Source organism: Uranotaenia lowii, chromosome 3 (genome assembly GCF_029784155.1).
Source record: "Uranotaenia lowii strain MFRU-FL chromosome 3, ASM2978415v1, whole genome shotgun sequence".
NCBI classification, from domain to species: domain Eukaryota; kingdom Metazoa; phylum Arthropoda; class Insecta; order Diptera; family Culicidae; genus Uranotaenia; species Uranotaenia lowii.
The window spans coordinates 270,319,928-270,342,800 of NC_073693.1; the positions used below are offsets into that span (position 1 = coordinate 270,319,928).

Genomic DNA, 22,873 nt, shown 5'->3' on the forward strand with positions numbered 1-22,873 from the left:
AATTCATTTAAAAAAAAATGCAGATGCAAATGATAGGTTTTTTAACATTAAAGAAGGATTTTTTTAGAATTTAATTGATAACTCATGGGAAGAGCATTTTAGTGCTTAAATGTTTTAATGATCGATTTGGTAGATTTGAGCGTCCTGAACTCGAATCTTTCGTCAAATTTGAACTATCACATCTAGTTTCGATTATACGGAGTTTTAAAATTTGTCAGTTTTAAGTGAAATCAATCATTGATAACTAATCAACTATCAAACCTTCATTTGAGAAAAAATCTGATTCTGATTTCGTTTATTATATTTCATTCAAATACGAAAAAATATTTTGATGATGAAGATGAAGCATGTGCTAAAAAGTAATATTTAACTGTTTCCGAAACGTTGGAAAGATATCATCACAAGTATTTTTTACATTACTGGCAAAAAGTTTAAAAAACTTGATTTCATTCCCAAATTTGTTGAAACCCGCGAAACGATCATTAGATTTATGCTTTAAAAAGTATCTTAAATTCCATTTAGTTGAAAACTTGTTTAAACATTCGTTAAATGAGAAAAAGTAAACAAATAGAAAATTTCTATAACTTTTATAGCAGAACTCTAAGTGACTTGAAGTCTTGACGAAAATTGATAATTGATTCAAATCTTTAATTTTAAAATGTTATGTTTTTGTTTTCAAGTTTTTCCAAAAAATGCAAAGCTTTCCTAAATAATTTTAATCTTTTTTGAAAAGTTATTTCAATAACAAAAGCTGATAGAAAACTTGCATATTCAGCACTGAAATAAGTCAAAATTTCGTTTTAAATTCATTGCACATCGCAAAAATGTAAATTTTTGGCTTTGTGAAATTTATCAAAACCTTTTCCAATTTGGTGCTGAGAAAAACAAAAACAATAGGTATGAAGTTGACACTGAAATTGATTTCTTGAAGAAAATTTCATATCAGCATTTAAATGACATAAATTGTTTTATTTAAATCCAATTTTTTAGTAATATGGTGAAGGGTATTTAATTTTAGAATTTTTGCTAATTCTGTGATAGTTAAACGCCTGTTAAATGGTTTCCAATTGCAAAACAAAATTTACAATAAAAAACTAGTATCAATTCGTGAACGTCTTATAGTGTCTTAAATGTCTAGTCTTGAAATTTAAGAGTAAATTCCGCCGGAGGCTAGCCAAATTTCTTACTTGCTTGTTAACACTTATTTTTATACACCTTTTAAGGTAAAGTAATTTTTCGATACTACGGTGAAAATTCTGCTTGGAAAAAATCTCTATGGGGGGGTTGAACCCCTAAAACCCCCCCCGTTCGCACGGCCTTGACTGAAGGTAGTCGATATTTGATGAATTTTAAAGAAATTCCATCGTGGCCAACCGCGTTTGATTTTATAGAACTTAACGCCAAAATTACTTCGTTATTATTGATTGGATCAAATTTAAAGCCACTTTGATTCGGAGGTAAAGTGGGTAAAGATGTATCGTCTGGTGAAAAATTAGTTTACAAAGTAGGTGTTAATTTCGTTGCATGTGTGAGATGCTATAATATCAGATTTAGAATTGAATCTATGAATACTTTTTATTCGTCTCCAAAGTTCTTGACTTGAATTCGCGGATTGCATTTGGTTTGAAACAAAATCTACTTTTGCACGTTTTATTTTATTGTTTACAGCATTTCTTAAACGTTTGTATTGTGAAAAGTCTGATAATGATCTAGATGATTTCCAAACGCGGTAAGCTAAATCTCTATCATGCATAGATTCACGAATGCTATGAGAAAACCAAGGATTCTGCCTTGGCCGAACTGTTTTCAATGGTACAAAGTTTTCATACAGGCTTAGAATGCGATTGTTGAGTAGATCAATTACTATACCGGGGTCATTTACGCGGCTACAAAAACTCCAGTCAAATGAATTAAACGTTCTTATCATTCATAATTCAAAACTTAAAATCGGGTTATACTCAGAACCACAATTCAGTGTCTAAAATCTAAATCATAATTTCGAATCAAGTTTTGAGAAATTCATTAAAAATAAAATTTAAAAAATGAGATTCGAAGTTACAATCAGAGTCAAAGCAGGAATTGCACCAAATGTGTTTTTAAATTTAATATCTTTAAATCACAAAAACAAATACATTTTCATGAGAATTTCATGAATCCTCATCAAACCCCAATTCTCATCAAATAAGAAAAATTGTCATCAAATTGTTATTCTAAATGTGACAAAAGTTTAATTAAATGTCATCAAAGTTATAGGTGCAAAAATAATCGATAGAAGCTATGAGATCGTTTTTTACGATAATTTGAGAATGATTATTGATTTGATGTGACAGAAACTTGTATGGAAATTCAATAAAGATACTCTGTACTGTCGATAGGTCCAATTTACGCAACTACAGTTTTTTTAAAGATTTATTTCCAAAAAAGGGAGTGAAAAGGTTTTAGAGTTCTTTAACCAACGGAAATTTCAATAATAATAATTGGAAGGAAGAACCGACTCATGGGGGGGGAATACAAAATAATTACAACAAATTTAGTTTGTAACTATATCATTATTCATTTTCAAGTATTTTTACATTCAAAGTTCTCGTATTAAATCACAATTTTAGAAAATTGGTCCTTAACCTTAAAGGTGAGCTTAATTGGCTTTCATCGATGAATGAAATCTTAGAATTTGATTAAGAGTCTGGTAGATCAAACTTAGTTTATTTGAGCATAAAATAAAAACTTTTTCTATACTGAAATCAAACAAAAATTCAACATTTAAAGCTTCGAAATGGCAATCCAAAATCAAAAACTTTGATTCAGATCCATCATCTGCAATTATTATGAAAGTATGTAAAAGTAAATTATTTAAATAGTGAATTTTGTAAAAACCTTTACTAGGGAATTTAAATAATAGATTTATGAATGCACTAATTCATGCAGGGCTCTAATTCTAAACTTGACTCTGATGAACTTCTGATCTGGAATTAAGATTCAGGAAACTTATTTTACTGTACATTTCAGAAATTGTATATAAATTCGGATACAGATTCAAAGCTTTATTTTTTAATTCAGGTTCAGAATTCAGATTCAGAATGCAGGTTCAAAATTCCGAAAAAAATTATTAACAATTAACAATTTACAAGATTTAATAATAATCAACAAAAATTGTGAAGGAAGTTACAAAATCATGAACTTAAGATTGCTTGTCAATTCAATTTCTAGATTTCAAATTTCGGAACAAAACTATTTTGTACCAACAATTCAGCTGAATTTCACAAAATAATAGTAGAATTTAAGTTAATTTTCTAGTTTTTGTTTTATGCAAAACAAATCTTCTACAGCATTTTCATTATGGAATTGATCTTTACCTTAAAATCTTCACAAAATTCAATATATTTTCCAGAAGTATTGCTAAACACTTTTAACACATTAAGGACCGCGAGAAAATTTGAGCTGTTAGACGTCAAAATTACAGAAACCAATAAAATAAATTCAGCTTATTAAATAAATTTTAATAATTTGAAGTAAATTTGATAAATTTTCATCATTATCAAATTTACTCAAAATTACTAAAATTTATTTAAATTAAATCTTTGATGAAAATTTATCAAATTTACTCAAAATTACTAAAATTTATTTAATTAGCTGAATTTATTTTATTGGTTTCTGTAATTTTTGCGTCTAACAGCTCAAATTTTCTCGCGGTCCTTTATGTGTTAATAGTGTTTAGCAATACTTCTAGAAAATATATTAAATTTTGTGAAGATTTTTAGGTGAAGATCAATTCCATAATGAAAATGCTGTAGAAGATTTTTTTTTGCATAAAACAAAAACTAGAAAATTAACTTAAATTCTACTTTTATTTTGTGACATTCAGCTGAATTGTTGGTACAAACTAGTTTTGTTCCAAAATTTGAAATCTAGTTTCTTTTTTTTTAATGTCTTCACAATTTTTGTTGATTATTATTAAATCTTGTTAATTGTTAATTGTTAATCTTTTTTTCTGAATTTTTAACCTGCATTCTGAATCTGAATTCTGAATCTGAATTCTGAATCTGAATTCTGAATCTGAATTCTGAATCTGAATTCTGAATCTGAATTCTGAATCTGAATTCTGAATCTGAATTCTGAATCTGAATTCTGAATCTGAATTCTGAATCTGAATTCTGAATCTGAATTCTGAATCTGAATTCTGAATCTGAATTCTGAATCTGAATTCTGAATCTGAATTCTGAATCTGAATTCTGAATCTGAATTCTGAACCTGAATTTAAAAAATAAAGCTTTGAATCTGTATCCGAATTTCTATACAATTTCTGAAATGTACAGTAAAATAAGTTTTCTGAATCTTAATTCCAGATCAAAATTTCATCAGAGTCAAGTTTAGAATTAGAGCCCTGCATGAATTAGAGCATTCATAAATCTATTATTTAAATTCCCTAGTTCAGGTTTTTACAAAATTCACTATTTAAATAATTTACTTTTACATACTTTCATATGAATTGCAAATGATGAATCTGAATCTAAGCTTTTGATTTAGGATTGCCATTTCGAAGCTTTAAATGTTTGAATTTTGTGTAAGAATTAAGCTTAAGAACTTCGAATCAGAAACATGATTAAAATTTGATATGAATTGCAAAACCAAATTTGAACCAGGATTTCAAAGCAGCTTTTATTTTTTATTTCTTTTGGTTGTTCGAATTGAAAATCAAGAATTCTGAACTGGATACAGAATCCGGAATAGGAATACAATTTTGGTTTTGAAATCAGAACCTCCAAAATGGGTTTAATTAAATTTAAAAGTTGATATTCAGACCTGATTTTTTATGAATAAACGAGAAAATTTTAAAAAAATATAGATATATTTTGAACTTGGAAAGGGTTTTTGGCATAAGTTTAAAGTTCCGATTGATACTCTTGATTAACCATACTCTATTATCATAATTTGCTTCGGAATTTGAAATTTTGAGTGTAGAGTTGAATCATTCGTTTGCTTTTTTGGATCCTCATGGGGGGGGGGGTGGTTTGATTTGCAAATTGGTTGCGTTTGTGTTACTTATTGATGTTTCGTCAAAAATTCCATTTCCACGTGAAAGAACATGACAAAACTAAGATCATAAGCGAAAGAGCATATTTTTGTTATGAACTTTTGGTCAGATTAGTCTGTGCTTTAGGTTCCGCATCGATAAAATTAGTGGGTGCTTGTTTAATGATGTAAGTATTTTTTTATTTTTTTGAAGCTTGATAAATAAAAGAAGCATATGATGCGTATTTAAGTAAACAACATACAGAAAAATGTGCTTTCACAAAGCGAAGGCGATGACAGTTGGATTGAGATTTTTATCTTAACACACATCTGAGATATTCAGAGTAGCCCACGTTTCCCCATAGCCCACGTTACCCCACTCTCCCCCATGGATTGTTTAGAATTTTTTTTCATATTTGTAAATATATTCTGCGCAAAAAGCTAATAAAAATAATAATTGGATTTTGTTTTATGTCGATTTAAGTACCCTCCTTTGGACGGGGTCTGGCGCTAGAAGGTTGAAGTTACACATTTACAAATGGGTTATTTCAACTTTTATGAATTTGCAGATTTGCATTTTGAAATTTTGAATTTTAAAATAAGATTGAAAAAAAGCTTTAACAGATTCAAAATTGTATTTACTTTTCTTTACTTCCTAGTTTGAAAAAACAAAATACGGTGATTTTCAGCTTTATAGATAGTCAACAAACAGCTAAGCAGTTAACTGATAACATTTTTACTCAAATGGTTTCGAAAACAGATATTAAAGAATATCCATTTTGAAATTAAAGAAGGCTCAAATTCTAAGATAATGGAAAGAAACCTTAAAACATAAATTAATAGGGTAGAAGCACTAGTTATTGAACGGGTACCAGATATTGATCACTAGTAAAACATTAACCGATTAAAACAATAATATACAGTAGAAAAATGAATCAAAATTCGTTGTGCCACTGTTGAAGCATTTTCTACCTCTGGTCAAATTTTTATCAAGGTTCTCGGACCCTTAAAGTCACAATCCCTGAAACTTGAATATGCGGTCAAATTTTGGCATGGTTTTTCGACTGGATGAAGAAAACAGCCTATTTTTGATTGGGGGAAAAATTGGATAAAAGACAAATAAACGTCTAAGATAATGATATGAGTGGTTTTAACTAAGTCTTTTTAAATGATTTCTGGAAGAGTGGCAGCCTTTAAAATCCTAAATTTCTTAAAATTTAACAAATTAAAGTGTTCAATCATTGGATCACAGAAAACGCCAATGTTTCAATTATTGAACGTTCAATCTTGCAGTACTCGTTTCGTAAAGAAATGCATGTACCAGTTATTGAACAAACATCGGTTGGTGTTTGGAAATGTAAACAAACTGTTTCTCGGTTGCTAGCTCAACCAAAATCGCCCCTGCAAGGCATACTATCAAGCGAAATACCCCTAAATATATGCAATGATATTCAATGTTCACGTGTTCAATAACACTAGTTTACAAAATTTTAAAAAAATCGTGAACTTGATTAACTGACCAACATTTTTAATGTAAAATCGGGCGCTGAATCCGAAAATGAAATTCAAAAAAATCTCAGTAGAACCGTTTTTGAGTTATGCTCCAAATATGAAATTTCGAAAAAATTAAAAAAGTTCTTGTACTTAGATTAAAATATCTCGGACGGCATAACAGTAATTTGAAATCCCTCTTTTGCATATTGAAGGTGAATAAGTTTTCTATCGATCATCTGAACACTGTTTTTGCGTTTGACCAACAGTATTGTTGATATTAGTGACTTTATGAGAAAAAAAATTATAAAAAACGCATTTTTTAGAGAAAATTTTGTTTCAACGAAAGTTTTAGACTCGATGGTAGCATTTAAAAAATCTGATTTGCGCTTGATTGTCAATTTAAAACAAAGATTTCAAGTGGTTATTTATCAAAATCGGTTGAAAATTGAAGAAGTTATGGCTACTTTACCATAACTGAAATTTTTGGAGTTTTTAATAATTTAACGAACCGCATTACACTTATCATAGTATAGTAAGAATGGAACATGATAAATCTCACTCGCTCTAAGTCAAAATTATTTATTAGCTTACCAGAAGGTCACATGCCAAATTTCAGGAAGATCTGACCATAGGGAGGGGTTGCTTAAGTCCCAAACGTGAATAAAATTTTGAGGTATTTTGCCCGGAAGCAACGAAAATTACTGGTTTTTCATCAATAACTTTTTTCATCACTAGCTGATTGTTTTTTTATGGTTGATTTTCTTAAAGCCTAAGTTGAGACAAATATTTCACCCGAAGACTGTAACTCGATTGGATTAGAAACAGAAAAGTTATTGCGGTTCAAAGGCCGCAAATTTTGTCCAATACGCAATGAGTACTTTTTACGCATTGCGTTTTATACGACAATTTTCGACCAAAATACAATCTTTGAACCGCAATAACCGCGGTTCGTTAAATTAAGAAAAACTACAAAAAATACTATTATGGTAAAGTAGCCATAACTTTTTCAATTTTCAACCGATTTTGATAAATAATAACTTGAAATCTTTGTTATGAATTGAAATTTAAGCGAAAAAGAAAATCAGATTTTTGAAATGCTACCATCGAGTCAAAAACTTTAGTTGAAACAAAATTTTCTCTAAAAAAATTAGTTTTTTATATTTTTTTCCTCATAAAGTCACTAATATCAACAATACTGTTGGTCAAACGCAAAAACAGTGTTCAGATGATCGATAGAAAATTTATTCACCTTCAATATGCAAAAAAGAGATTTGAAAATACTGTTATGTCGTCCGAGATATTTCAATCTAAGTACAAGAACTTTTTTAATTTTTTCGAAATTTCATATTTGGAGCATAACTCAAAAACGGTTCTACTGAGATTTTTTTGAATTTCATTTTCGGATTCAGCGCCCGATTTTACATTGGAAATGACCTTCAGTTTACTGAGTTCAAAAATGCTGTAAACTAGTGTAATTAAACCAATGCCGCTCTTAAATAGACGGGTTCAATTTATTGCTAGATAAATGCATTTTTTTTTTTTTTTATCAATAAAATAACGTTTATTGAATAATGGAAAATACTAAATTACAATTCTTTTTACATTTGTCATAAAACATTACACTTCACTTACAGTTTTACTGTACAGTTGCTAGCAAAATTCATTGGACATTTTGAGGTGTATCGTAAAAAAAAACCTTCAAAGCTACTACTGCCTACGTTGACTTGGTGCGCACGAAGAGCTCCTAGCCTCTCGTCTACAGGGACGAGTGACCAGAGCTTGCGCGTAAAGAGCATCCATTGCATTTGCTGGGATGATCTGCTGCTTTCGACCTATTGCATCGCTTTCCGAGGTATCGCCAGTTTCGTTAACCAATATCTTTCGTTCACGTTTTTTTCCTTTCTCCTTCTTTGTCGTCTCCAGCCTCGGATTCGATGCACCGACTTTGGCTCCGTTATTCAAATCGGTAGTCCCAAGATCCAAGTTGTTCTTAAGAAGCTCTCTCTTATCACGCTCTTCGTTGTCGATAACTTTTACTGACGACACAGCTGCATCACTCTCAAGCAATTTGTCCTCATCGGGCAGCTTCGAGCTGACCACAACTGGTGACGAGTGTAACACCGAAGAGGCTAGCCCTTGCTGAACGATTTCAGCAAACGTGTTTAACCGGTTTGATGCCTGGCGATCGTTAGCACTTAGTCTTTTCGGGCAAACAGCCTTGAGATGGTCTAATGCACCACACGTAAAACATCTACTTGGCAGACCTTCGTAATATACCCTGACTTTTATGCAATGAATATGGAGTTGTGCTGGAATCTCCTCCATCACCTCCATATGCAAGCCTCTCACTCCATTTAGAATAGGAAATCCTGTTTCAGCTGAAAACCTTTCTCGCACTTGCTGTTGAATTTTGCCATACTTCGACATAACCTTGGCAATTTCAATGTCGTCCGCTTCTGGTGGTAAACCAAAAATTCGGATGTATTTTGAAGAGCCATTTGCCACTGAAACACCGACGTTTATCGTGGAACCATCCCCGTAACAAAACGTCACTTGCGGTCCTAATTTCATAACTGCATTTCTCATTTTCTCTTCTGACTGGAATCGCACGAAAAGACAATAGTTCTCCCTATACATGGCATTTAGATCAACGCTCGACCACGAATGCTCCTTAAAAAAATTGAACACCTCGATGTTGGATGGATTTCTTGAATTTGAACCAAACCGCAAAACAATAGTGTTTTCACGTTTGGGTTCCATCTTGTTCCAGTTTTTTTTTTCACTTTCCGATAAAGCACACTCTACTATAAGTTCTCCACTTTCCACAACGAGCACAGCTTATAGAAACACATCCGCATTGAACGAAGCGTAAAGCCGAACTGCATTAAGAGTTACTTTCGACTAGACAGAATTCCACTTTCTTCATTTTATACGGTTTTTCCTGATTGACAACTTTTTTTTTTAATTACGTTATGTTTCGGGTTGCCTTTCTTCACCCATCATCAGATGTCCCCCAGAGTAACCCGAAACGTTGCGCAAATTTAAAAATAAAAAAGAGTTTATACACTCACCGAAAGAAGTCAACAAGTAAAAACCGTGTCAAAAGTACCGGTGATAAACTTTTACATTCCTTTATTATTGCCCTACTGAGGCTGTTGAAATAACTAGAAGTTTTACAATAAATTTTTGCACTTCTTGAACGGTTATTGTCAGAGGACGAATCGGCTTTATGCAGTCAATTGGGAACACCATTGACGATCAGTCTACCCATCAGAGATTTTTTTCTTACTTTACCATCCTTGTGGCATTCGTGTCTTACCCATCAGAGATGATTCTAGACAACTCGAAGCGGGTTACTTTCAAGAATCTCTTGCATCCCATTGTCCAAAACTTAGCACTTCTATGTTTCAAGAAAATCGCTGTTGGAGTTTCGTAACACACTCGTCATGTTGGATATAAATTGTATATAAAAATTTATCCGCTATGTTCATCAAACTCCCAAGAAGTATGTACTAAATTTTGGGCAATGAGATGCAATTGGTTACGTGAATGAAACCCACTTTGAAATGTCTAAAATGGGTGATAATGATCGTCAAGAATGTTCATATTTGACGGGACATAGCCGATACTCCCTCTGACTTCGATAACCCTTCAAGAAATGCGAAAGCTTAATCCAAAATTTTTCAGATATTCTCTGCCGCAGTTGTACTAAAATAAAAAAAGAAAAAATTTGCCAAATTAAAAGTAAATTTAATTGCATCTATCAAGCAATTAATTGAAGCCGTTCATTTTACTGAGATATTGATCAACTTATTCATGAGTTCATTACGATTACGTCGTTTCGAAAAATGAGCGCTTTCAAAGTTGCTTTGTAACATTTCAACGGTGCATCAGATGGCACTGCTTCCAGCCAATTTTTAACGCATTTTTCTGACGAAAGCTTCAGAATTTTTACACACTTTTCTGAAGATTTTTTGTTCGAGCTTGGACGTCTGTTCTCTGTAGTTTAATGGCGACCAAAATTAACTACTATCGTCAAGTGATTATTATCCATAACACTTATCTTGAATTGCAACAAGTTTAGCGATGATGAATGAACATTAGCATGCCCCAAATGACCCGACTTGAATGAGATCTCATGCCAAATTTGGGCCAGATCGGATCACTGGAAGGGGTCGCTCAGCGAGCCTAAAGTTTGTATGGGATTTGGAGACATTTTGTTCGGGAGGAACATGAAAATCTAGTTTTTCAAGAATTACTTTAGTCCCCTTCGACCAATTTCTTTTAAAAATGGAGTTTCTTGATGCCCAATTTATGACAATTATTTTATCCCAAGACTGCAAATCGATTCGAGTTAAATAAAAAAGTAATTAGGCTTTAAAAATGAGCTAACTAATTAAATACGGTGATGCGACGAGTTTGCTATCCGATGGATCCGGTTTCCGGAGCAGGAAACAGTAATCCGGGATGTTTTTTTTTGCACGGCGGACCTAATTCGGAACTCGAGGGATGGCTGAAGACGGCTAAATGAATCACCAGTGTTTAGAAATGCAACTTATTCACGACATCTTGAACGGAAATGTCGGGGTTGCGCTCGAAAGCGCTAGCCACTCTTCTGTGCGTTACTGCGGCTCCCGGCTTTCGATTTCCCGCCGATTCAGGCTTCCTAGTTGTTTCCCGGAAACTTTTATTTCTTTGGTGACGTTTGATTTGGCCACATTATTCGATTTTGCTATTTCGGCGTGCGTGTAGTTTCGATTTTCACGACGCATGTACGAAATTTTAACCGTAGCTCCTCTTGCGTGATAATTAATAATTTAATGTCAACATTCAAGTAGAAGCATCATTCTGCACACACACCTAAATACAAAATGGGGGGTGTTCAGTTTAAGTCGTTTAATATGAATGATTAGAAAAAATACGGCGAATTAAACTTGCTCTCGAAAAACAGTAGCTTTCCCTAATAAAAAAAACTTGTTATAAAGCAAATGTTACTAAATATAATACTGACCTTCAAAATTTAATTATTTTTGAGGTACGAAGGATTTAAGACCTCTAAAATACCAGAAACTTCAAAACAACCTTCAATGATGCAAAGATAAGTTTTTTAAATCTTTTTCTCGTTGATATTTATATAATAGTGGAACTTGATTTTTTAAGCATTGTATCTTTGAAATCAAAACATTCAGGTAGAAGTTAAATTCTTGGTTCATAGTAATAGCTACGTGTTTTTTATATGTAAACATATCAGAGCTGTTTTGAATCCCATTTGCGTTTGATAGTTGTTAGAGAAAAATAAACCTATATCAATATCAAGAATATTTCAAAGTTCTAAAGATTATTGGTTATATTTTTTAAATGTACTGTTATGAACTTGTAAATCATTCAAAATTTTATCTGTTCCAAATGTCGAGTGTATTCAAGAATGCATTTTCTGCTTCCATTCACAAAAAAACCCAAAGTGCCTTTTTCAATTAGCTTGCGGTTCCATTTGCCATTCCATTGTCACTAAATTCACTGGCTCTCGTTGTTTTTTGTTTGCAGTACTACAACATGTGGCTGAGTCTGATCGGGGCCATCCTGTGCATCGGGGTGATGTTTTTGATTTCGTGGCCCACGGCTTTGATCACTTTTGCGGTAGTGCTGGCCTTGTACCTATTCGTGTCGTATCGCAAACCGGATGTCAATTGGGGCTCCACGACCCAGGCTCAAACGTACAAGAATGCTCTGTTGTCGGTGCAGCAGCTGAACAACGTGGAGGACCACGTGAAAAACTACCGGCCCCAGATTCTGGTCATGACCGGACATCCCAGTACCAGGCCACTGTTGGTCAATTTCGCTTATTTGCTGACGAAAAACCTGTCGCTAATGGTGTGTGCCCACGTGAATAAGGTTCACACCTCGCAAAAGTACCGGAACTACCAGCAGCGGAAGGCCAACGAGTGGTTCCGGCGGCACAAGACGAAGGGTTTCTACGCGTACGTGGACGACAGCGACTTTGAAACGGGAACCCGCGCCGTGATGCAGGCCAGTGGCATAGGAAAGCTAAGACCCAACGTGCTGCTGCTCGGATTCAAAGCTGACTGGGCCACATGTGATGGAACCGAATTGGAGCAATACTTCAATGTGGTTCACAAGGCGCTGGACATGTACTTATCGGTGGCCATTCTGCGGGTGGCCAAGGGTCTGGATTACTCCCCGGTGCTCGGTGAGGATACGACGGCGAAGCAGATTGCCGAGGCCCCGGCGCGTACGCTCATTCACAACGACAGTACCAATGATTTGGTCAGCCAGAATAAGGTCAACTCGTTGCACGGAAGCTGCGATTCGTTGAGCAGAAATATCTCGCAAGGTAGGTTCGGGTTTGAATATTTGAATCTTTTTTTTTTTTTTTTCATTTGAATGGTTTGAAGTGAGGTTTGCTGCACATCAAAGCTTAAAAAATGGAAAATCGTCTTAATTCTAACGATGAATAGATACCCAGAGAGTTTTGCTCAATCTCAACAATAAGCCAGTTTTTGTAAGATTTCTGCTAAAATGTCCATAGTTCGCATTTCACAATGCCTGTTATTTGTGTTCGAAGAAAAAAATCAATAAAACCTGGTCCGGCTCAGTTGTTCGGATATAGAGGAAAGCCCGAATTTTTGTTCGATTTATCTACAATATTAACAAAATCAAAACAAATACACTGAGGTTTTTTTTACGCAGTTTTTTTTTACACGGTTTTTTTTCGCGGCTTTTTTTACGCGGATTTTCGAATTAACGCGGTTTTTTTTTACGCGGATTTTCGAATTAACGCGGTTTTTTTTACACGGATTTTCGAATTAACGCGGTTTTTCAGAGAAAATATTCTAAGACTTTTTGAAAGGAAAACACTTAGAATCTTTTTGTAGTTGGGAAAATCTTAGCTCTGAGACTAAGAACGTGATACATGAGACCTGAGACATGAGACATGAGACCTGAGACATGAGACATGAGCCATGAGCCATGAGCCATGAGACATGAGACCTGAGACCTGAGACATGAGACATGAGACATGAGACCTGAGACATGAGACATGAGACCTGAGACTTGAAACTTGAGACATGAGACATGTGACCTGAGACATGAGACATGAGACATAAGACCTGAGACATGAGACATGAGACATGAGACCTGAGACCTGAGACATGAGACATGAGACCTGAGACATGAGACCTGAGCCCTGAAACCTGAGACATGAGACATGTGACCTGAGACATGAGACCTGTGACATGAGACATGAGACATGAGACATGAGACATGAGACCTGAGACCTGAGACATGGAACATGAGACCTGAGACATGAAACCTAAGACCTGAGACATGGAACATGAGACCTGAGACATGAGACATGAGACGATCTGAATTCCACACTGTCAAATAAGCCTCACTATATTCTATTATTCTATTCATCTAATTGATTTTGTTTTTTATCTTAAAAATAAACTATCATTGTACGCAATTTTTTAAATAATCATGGTTCTTACGCATTTTTTTAGTAACGTGCTGTTTTGTTTGAATTTTTTAATTAAAATGGATTTTTTACGTGGATTTTCGAATTAACGAGGTTTTTTTTACGCGGATTTTCGAATTAACGCGGTTTTTTTTACGCGGATTTTCGAATTAACGCGGTTTTTTTTTACGCGGTTTTTTTTTACGCGGGACCAAATATCGCGTAAAAAAAAACCTCAGTGTACCTCCAAGTTGGGTCGACAAAATTTATAATTTTTTTGCCTTAAATTAAAACATTTATTGGGCTTGTTTCATCATTATAAACTTTTGTTTGCATTCCAAAATAAGATTTGAACGCCACTTACCCAGCTAACGTAAAATCGCATTATAAATGATAGCTCAAATCGTTAACAATGTTAATCAGATGGTTCATTCGGAAACAATTTCCAATGAGAGAAGCAGCAAATATTGTCGCTGGCAACGGTTCGCATGCATTGAGAGCAAAACATACGCTCTCTGGAATTATACTGAGTCGATTTGGAGTCATTTTTCAATTTCTCAAACCCTGGGATCTAAAAAGCTTCGTTTTGGTCATCCATGATTTTTTGCAGATTTTTTAAGTAACGTTTACATGAGTAAATTTGATCATTTAGGTTTGTATGGGGAAGTTGAATATTTTAAACTGAAGAATCAACATCATTTTTGTTTTTTCTGTGGAGTCGAGCTTGCTTATGGTTTATGTGCCAATTTCTAAAATTACTAAAGACAATTTTCCGCTGAGTAACTTTGTTGCAGACCGTAACTTCGTATCTTATCAGGCAAAAAAGTGATTAGCTGTTTAACAGGGGTATGTCTTTTAGCATTGATAAACAATAAATTCAATTGACATCACTGCAGGGTGCCTAGCGAGGTATTTCATGACTACTTTTCATGCAATGCTTTGCTAGGCACAATCAGTGATGTCACTTGAATTTATTGTTTATCAATGCCAAAAGACATACCCCTGTTAAACTGTTAATAACTTTTTAGTCGAATAAGGTACAAAGTTACGATCTTCCACAAAGTTGTTCAGCGGAAAATTTCCATTAAAGAATTTATAAATTTGTACAAAAAAAAACATAAGTAGGCTCGGCTCTACAGAACAATCAAAAACGATGTTGATGTTACAATACAAAATATTCAATTTTCCCATACAAACCTAAAAGTTCAAATTTACTCATGTAAACGTTACTTTAAAATTCTGCAAAAAATCATGGATGAGTTTTGAACCAAAGCGAAGCTTTTTAGATCCCAGGGTTTGAGATATTCAAAAATGACCTCAAATCGACTCAGTCTTCTCTGGCATACTAACAGAATGTACGAATAAGGTGTTGAATATCATCCAATTCCTATAATTCTTATCGCTTAAGCCAGAAGTTCAAAATGTGTATGTATATTGCATCCACTTTGGTAGATAAATGCTGTTTTTTCGAGTTTTATACGATGATTCTATAATTTATATGAAACGTATAACAAAGTTTTTTGAGAAATATACCTACAAAAATGTTTGCTGGCTATGTACTTTGATAGAAAATAATTTTTCATGTGTTTATCTATCGCGTTTTTTGTTGAACTGTTTTGAGAAATGCATGGATTTTGGTCAGATTTGCCCGGATATTACCCAGTTATAAAAATGATTTGCCCAGATTTTTGGTAAAAAAAATGCCCGGATTAGTTCGGCCTGGATGCGTTCAAAAAAAAATCCGGATTGCTTAATCTATAGTAAAGTTGCCAGAATGGATTCAGTACGTATCCGGGAAGGACAAGTCCAAGCAATTTCAATCTGGCAAAATCCGTACATTTTGTTTCAAAACTGACGACTAAAAATCCGGGAAATATCCGGGCAAATTTTGTCCAAAGCCAGAAATAACTCATAAAAAAATAAATTGAAAAAAAAAATTACCAACATTTATCGACAAATTTTAAATCGTATTTCCGGCTTCTGAAAAACCTTTCATGATTATTTTTATAAAACAAGCTCAAAAAAATCTTTCTGGAGGCATAAATATTAAACTTTTACAACAGAATTTGATTTTTTTTCGTTTGATTTGCCAATGCAGTTAATAAATACGGGTAAAATCTGAGCATTTTTCAATAAAATCGGGGCAATCGGGCCGGGCCGGACTGTTCCCAATATTTGTATTTAATATCTGGGTTTGGGTTGGGATGAAACCAGGCAATCTGGCAACCTTAATCTACATAGTCTTATCACAGAGAACAGACGTACAAGCTCGAACAAAAAAATCTTCCAAAAAGTGTGTAAAATTTAAAATGCTGACATTAAAAAAATACGTTAGAAATTGACTTGAAATAGTGCCATTTATTGCGCCGAAAAGGCCCAGCCAAAAAACAAAAAAATTGTTCAAAACTATCGTTGGAAATTTTACACAAGTTTCGTGGGCTAGCTTGTATGTCTGTTCTCTGTGGTCTTATTTTTAAAGTAATATAAAAAAAAGAGAATAGTAAATCAGTTTAACTTTGCATTATACTTCATGCAAAGAATGTAGAGAGAAAAAAAACAATAAAAACATGTTCCTGTTTTTACTTATTTTTGATTTAAAATAATTTCAAAGAGAATATTGTTATTTTATTCAAGGTATTAAAATTTCAAAACTCAACAACTGAAGATTTTCCATATGTTAAACCAACTTTGTTGAGCAGTTTCAAACATAAAACTGAACAGACTGTATTTTTGGTTTTATCAATTTTTTTGAGTAGGTATTTCGAAAAACAACAAAAGAACTACTTTCAAAAGAACTTCTTTGAAATTTTTTAATTCATTTTGAAAATTGAAAACAGTTATAGTGTTATTAAAAACGATTTGAATTTTTTCATTGTTTTGAAAAATTTTCTAAGATGATTTTAAGGTTTTGACCATTTGTAGGTTTTGAATTCTAACACTGATTTTCTAAGAGACTGAACATTTGGCCATAATCCAGTTTATAGGTTGAATTCCTAAACTAATTGAACATGAAATGGAAAATAAGATATGATTAAAAATTGGTGTCGTGAAACATTTTATGCCATTCTCTGCTCTTCTCCGTTCCTGAGCGTAATTTAAGACTTGATTTGAAATTTTTATTTTTAAACCTATAATCGAGTTTGGAAATCTTTTTGGAACATGGTTGAATTTTTTGCCTCCTAATTTGATATTCGAATTTTAAATTCTGTATTATTTTTATGATGGTGAGTCTTGATTGATTTTGATCTTTTTTAAAAAACTGATTTAAAGTTTGAATTTTTGTTTGGAGTTAAGAATCTCATAGTGTTCAGTCCGCAGAGCGGTCTGAAGTAAGGACGCGACGCGAAGAAAGAGAGCCGGGAGAAATAACATCAGCCAATCAGCGAGCAGCGCGCGAGGAGCCGAGATTATAAAAAGCGCGGTCCCGTTGGTCGCGCAAGTTCATTTTATTCTCAACCGCCAACACGAAACAATCCCGAGAGAGCAGCAGCCAGAGCAGCGAGAGAGAACCAGCCAGGGAGGAAAAGCAGCAGAGAAATAAGCTGCTTGCATCATCGTCGTCGTGCTCGGACGGAGCCGATTACGTCGCGAGAGCGAAACGGTGTTCGCTCATCCAGTCGAGGATTCCGGAAAGTTCCGGAGTGTAAATAATTAAATTAGAGAAAAGTGAACAGAGAAAAATATAACGATATGAAGTGCTAAGTGACAGTGTTTTTCTTCGTGCTGCTGCTCCAGTTCCTTGCTTCCGGTTCTCTGTTGCCACACCCCAAAGGGCTCTTGTCAGAGCCACTACGAAAGAGTTTGTTTACTGTGGCAACCACCGATTAGTTTGGCATTCCAGGCAGCCTGTCTACCGACCTGCCTCCACTGGTTTGGCAACCACAGGGGATGTCAAGTGAGGCCCAATCCCACAAGGGGAGCGGGCAGCCAGTGGTTGTTTTTCATGCCACCCACCTGTAGAATCCTTAGGCACGGAGATCCTATGTGCTTTTGAACTTTCTCTCTCAGCAGTTCGTTCGTTACTGACTAAACTGATACCTCATAGAGTTGATCCATTTCATCTAGGTTTGCACACATACAATCATGCACTCTACATCCCTTCTCCCGCCTTTATTTACAAAATTGCAGAAAGAAAAAAATGAAGCCAAACCAATATGCTACATATAGTTTATCAACTTCTTTGATAACAGCCAGAGCCTCTAGATTATTTTAAGGATTCGACTAATTTCGACGGAAAGCTGCTCTTCATCCTATCCTGAATGGACAATAGATAATGCTTTTCCAGATAAGTGCATTTGAATCACAACACCTTAGACGTAATAGAAGAAAACTATACGAGACGCGCAGAATCAAACTAATTGAACCTTATGTGAGCCTCAAGAGCCTTTTTCCAGCATTGTCAAAGTAGATCGTTACACGTTTTTAAATCAAAACCTCTCTTCAACTCTTTTATTTTTTTCCGGATTGGCAATATCAGTCGAGTAGAGTATTTTATAGAACAGTTTCTTCATCATGTGAGTAAACTCGGTAATATCAACTTTTCCAACGTACCCACCTTATATGTTGAAGCTGTTAATAATATTTCTGATACTTTGCTCAGACTTACTGAGAGCTAGTGCAAATATGAAACAAAATGCAGCTGTGTGCATTTAACCAGTTTCCACTTTCTCATATGCCGTATGTTTTCACCACTCGAAAGTTGTACACCGTCCCGGCCAAAAAAAAAACGAACATAAAACAGCATAAAATGCACTACTGGTAGTGCACCGGTTCACAACTTAACGAAAATGAATACATTGAATGAATACATTGCTCAAAGCTGACATATTGAATCCGGCAATGAAGAAGCCACTCTCTATTACCTTGACTGTGGGCCACGCAAGGAGAACAACAGCCTTTCAATCATCCATAAGTTGTTATGTCGCTTTAACTTTATCAAACGGACCAAACTTGTCGCCTTGAATTCGACTACCTTCCTTTGGTTTCATTCGAAAACATTCCGGTTTGCTCAATGACAGCCTCGCTAGACGACAACGTTCCTGTGGCACGACAGCCTTCCATGACATCAGTCCAACGAACACAGCGTGACTCTAGCTCGACGAGTTTCGTACCGACGACACCCCGTCTGGTTCCTGATTCGTAGACCTTCCAGTGTCTCTCGGTCCGACAACCTCCATCTAGGTCCGGTTTGTAGGCCTTTGATGGTCCGATGACTCCATCTCCTATCCGAAGACTGCCGGCTCTGGTATGACGACTCTTCCTTTGGGTCGACGCCTCACCAATTCCACGACTACCTTCAATCGAGCTCCTGGTTTGCAGACCTCCCAAAGTCCTTTCCAGCTCCACTTATCACGCTCGATATCAGCCCGCCACAATAGTCTCAGTCCCGACCACTGCAAACACTACTCTCTACACATAATCAACTTCACAGCTTTATTCCTTTAGGCCCAGCTACGCTCGAAGCTTATTTTCAGCGCCCAAATGAGATTATCATGAAACCGATTTAATCTACCAAGAAAACCGCAGGAAACAGGTGGACCAAATTCCAGGAAAGCTGGATAAGAAGAATACTTTCTTTGTGCTATTTACCATTTGTTATCCTTCGCTCTTAGGTTGGTTCTCTATCTCTCTCATCTTATTTTTTTCTACTGGAGTTGCTTGAACCAAGTTACTTTTCCTCAAGCTTTGGTTCAATAAACTATCGGACCCGCTCTTGCTCTACAGCTTAAAAGCTGGACCAGCACACGCACACCTACAATCACACTTTCTCTAGCGCTTCGGTTTTTTCTTGCTACCGGACCCGCTCTCGCTCTTCAGTGTTGACTGAACCAGCATTACTTTTCCTTCGCGCTTCGAATTGGAAGATCCAACCCGCTCTTGCTCTGCGGTTCGTAAACCGGACCAGCGTCTCTACAACTCAACAGTTTCTCCAGCGCTTCGGTGGCTCTACCGGACCCGCTCTCGCTCTTCAGTCAATAAACTGGACCAGCGTAAGTCTTCTCTTTTCTTCGCGCTTCGGAATGGAAATTCCAACCGGTCCCGCGGTTTGCTCTACAGTTAAAATAAACTGGACCAGCACTCTCTTTCACACCAACGTGGTTTTTTTTTCGCTAGCGGCCATCTTGTTGAGTTTGCGTTATGAAATCAAACCATCTAATGGAAAAGCCTTCCTTGCCCGTTCAACTTTCCTTGACGAGATTCGCTCCGTTTGACTTACCCCTGAGCTAAATAGTCCAATTACGTCTGTCTTCGCAAGTTACCTTTGAGGAAGCGTAAAAAAAAACAATCCTTTCGGCTGCGCCAAATTGTAGAATCCTTAGGCACGGAGATCCTATGTGCTTTTGAACTTTCTCTCTCAGCAGTTCGTTCGTTACTGACTAAACTGATACCTCATAGAGTTGATCCATTTCATCTAGGTTTGCACACATACAATCATGCACTCTACACCACCGAGATACAATCCACCCTCTTGTTATTCATGGTTATTCTTTTGTCATTCGCTTAAAAAAGAGGTTTCGATATTGCATGCTACAAACCCGTGATTTTGATTTTGCCCAAGCAACCAAAAGTCTCATAAAACAGGTACAAAAACGCTTACTCAGCCCCATCATTGATATGAAGTACGTTCTATGCAGCTCAAAATTTAAGTTGTTATTGATACTTTCAAGTTCCAAAACAAGTTTAATAATCTTCTATTCAGCTTCCCGCGGCCTCTTAATTCAGCTTCCAAAAAATCACAAAATGAGCAAAAAAATGTCTCTCTATCTCAACTGAACCGTTGGCTTCGGTTCATATCACCTTCTCTTGATTATTTACTGTGTTCTGTACCGGTGCCGCCATGATGCCACGCGCCGGATTTCAACCTCGAAAAATTGCTCATTTGCTTCTTTCCTACATATATCGCATCAGAATGGTCACTCAAGTACAAAATTACTTATTGAAAAAAAACTTGCCCGGCTTGGGGATCGAACCCCGACCTTCGTGGTGAGAATCGAACACTCTACCACGAGACCACGCCTAGATGTTGTTCTAACTGAAACTAAAACTCGAAGAGGTGATTTGATTTTGAAAGCACATCAACGCACTTTTTGTGACTTATCAAATCCCGTTTGAGCACTTTTGTGCCCTTTATGTGACTTACCGAATCCCGTATTGAGCACTTTTGTGCCCTTTATGTGACTTAAGTCCCATATAACGTACGTATAGATCACTTCTGCAGCTTTCAAGTTCGTTAATGAGCACATATAGTTCACTAATGGGAATTGGGCAAAACAAGTCACATACAACGTACATATTAATCACTTTTGCAACTTTCAAGTTCATTAATGAGTACATAAAGTTCACTAAAGGGAATTGGGCAGTTGATTCTCTTTGTCAGCCAATATGTAACTTTCAATGCCTTCATTCAAGTAAATATGTGACTTTTGGTTGCTTGGGTGTTTTGTGAATTTGTTTTTTTTTTATCAAATAAAAAAAAACCAATGGAAAATCTAAAAAAATCTCATTTCTGCGAAATCATGTGTGAAAGTTATTGTTTTATGCGATTAATTTCTACAAGATTCAAGATTTAAGACACAAAATTCAAGATTCAAGATTCAAGAAGATTCAACATTCAAGATCCAAGATTCAAGATACGAGATTGAATATTGAAGATTGAAGATTGAAGATTGAAAATTGAAGATTGAAGATTGAAGATTGAAGATTGAAGATTGAAGATTGAAGATTAAAGATTGAAGATTGAAGATTGAAGATTGAAGATTCAAGATTCAAGATTCAAGATTGAAGATTGGAGATTGAAGATTGAAGATAGAAGATTCAAAATTCAAGATTTCACATTCGAAATTCAAAATTTAAAATTCAAGATTCAAGATTCAAGATTCAAGATTCAAGATTCAAGATTCGAGATTCAAGATTCAAGATTCAAGATTCAAGATTCAAGATTCAAGATTCAAGATTCAAGATTCAAGATTCAAGATTCAAGATTCAAGATTCAAGATCCAAGATTCAAGATTCAAGATTCAAGATTCGAGATTCAAGATTTAAGATGAATGATTCAAGTTGTTTAGGACCGTTTTTTGTTTCAGAGCAATAATAAAATATGTTGAGTATTTCTATTGCAAAGTTATCCATTTTGAGCTCTGAAAGTGCTTTTGTTTCAATAAACACTATTTCAAAAATATAATAAGGGCTTGTGATATAGCTCAGTTGGCAAGTCTGTTGTCTCCTGAGCAGATGTCCGCGAGTTCGAGCCCAAGAGTAAACATCGAACACAGTTGTACCGGATAAGTTTCTCAATAACGATCCGCCAACTGTAACGTTGATAAAGTCGCGAATGCCATAATGTAGTAAAACGACTAGGGTAAGTGAGCCCTATTTTGGCATGGTCCTTTTCTTGGCATGCCAACATGTCGTTTCATGTTTTTCAGGTCCAAATTGAGCTTAAAAAAATTTGAATATATTTTCATTGCGAAGAGAATAATTTTTTTCTAATCTGTGCATACCAAATTTTTTGATTGTTTGTACTTTATTAAAGAAGTTAATTTTTTTCGAACTGCATCCGAGGCAATTATGTTAGAAATCACCGTATGAAAATTAGATGAACTCACCTTTCTAGTGCAACTGTTAAATTTACATGCGATTTCAACACGGACATTCATTTGAAAAATTTGCAATAAATACTCATGCCTACAGTTAAACTCGGCAAAAAATCAAAAAATACTAGAAAGACAAAAGAATGAATGTTTATTTAGGTTTTGAATAAAAATTTAAAACTAATTTTGTTCCTTTTCTTGGCATGCAACTTCAATCGAAATACACCACCAGTGTTGGAAGGTGGAAAAAATACATGTTCATTTAAGAGGTATTTTTGGGCTGATGTTTTCCCTAAAAATTCAT

General features: G+C 35.0%; 1 protein-coding gene across 10 annotated transcripts in view; it reads left to right on the top strand.

Moving 5' to 3' along the window:
• LOC129751439 (bumetanide-sensitive sodium-(potassium)-chloride cotransporter) overlaps positions 1 to 22,873 on the top strand; it is a 256,700-nt gene that overhangs the window by 206,818 nt on the left and 27,009 nt on the right. For all 10 annotated transcript variants that reach the window (XM_055746933.1, XM_055746943.1, XM_055746939.1 and 7 more), the window contains one exon: positions 12,049 to 12,856. In XM_055746933.1, the coding sequence (XP_055602908.1) occupies positions 12,049 to 12,856 (808 nt within the window). The remainder of the gene's footprint in view (positions 1 to 12,048; positions 12,857 to 22,873) is intronic.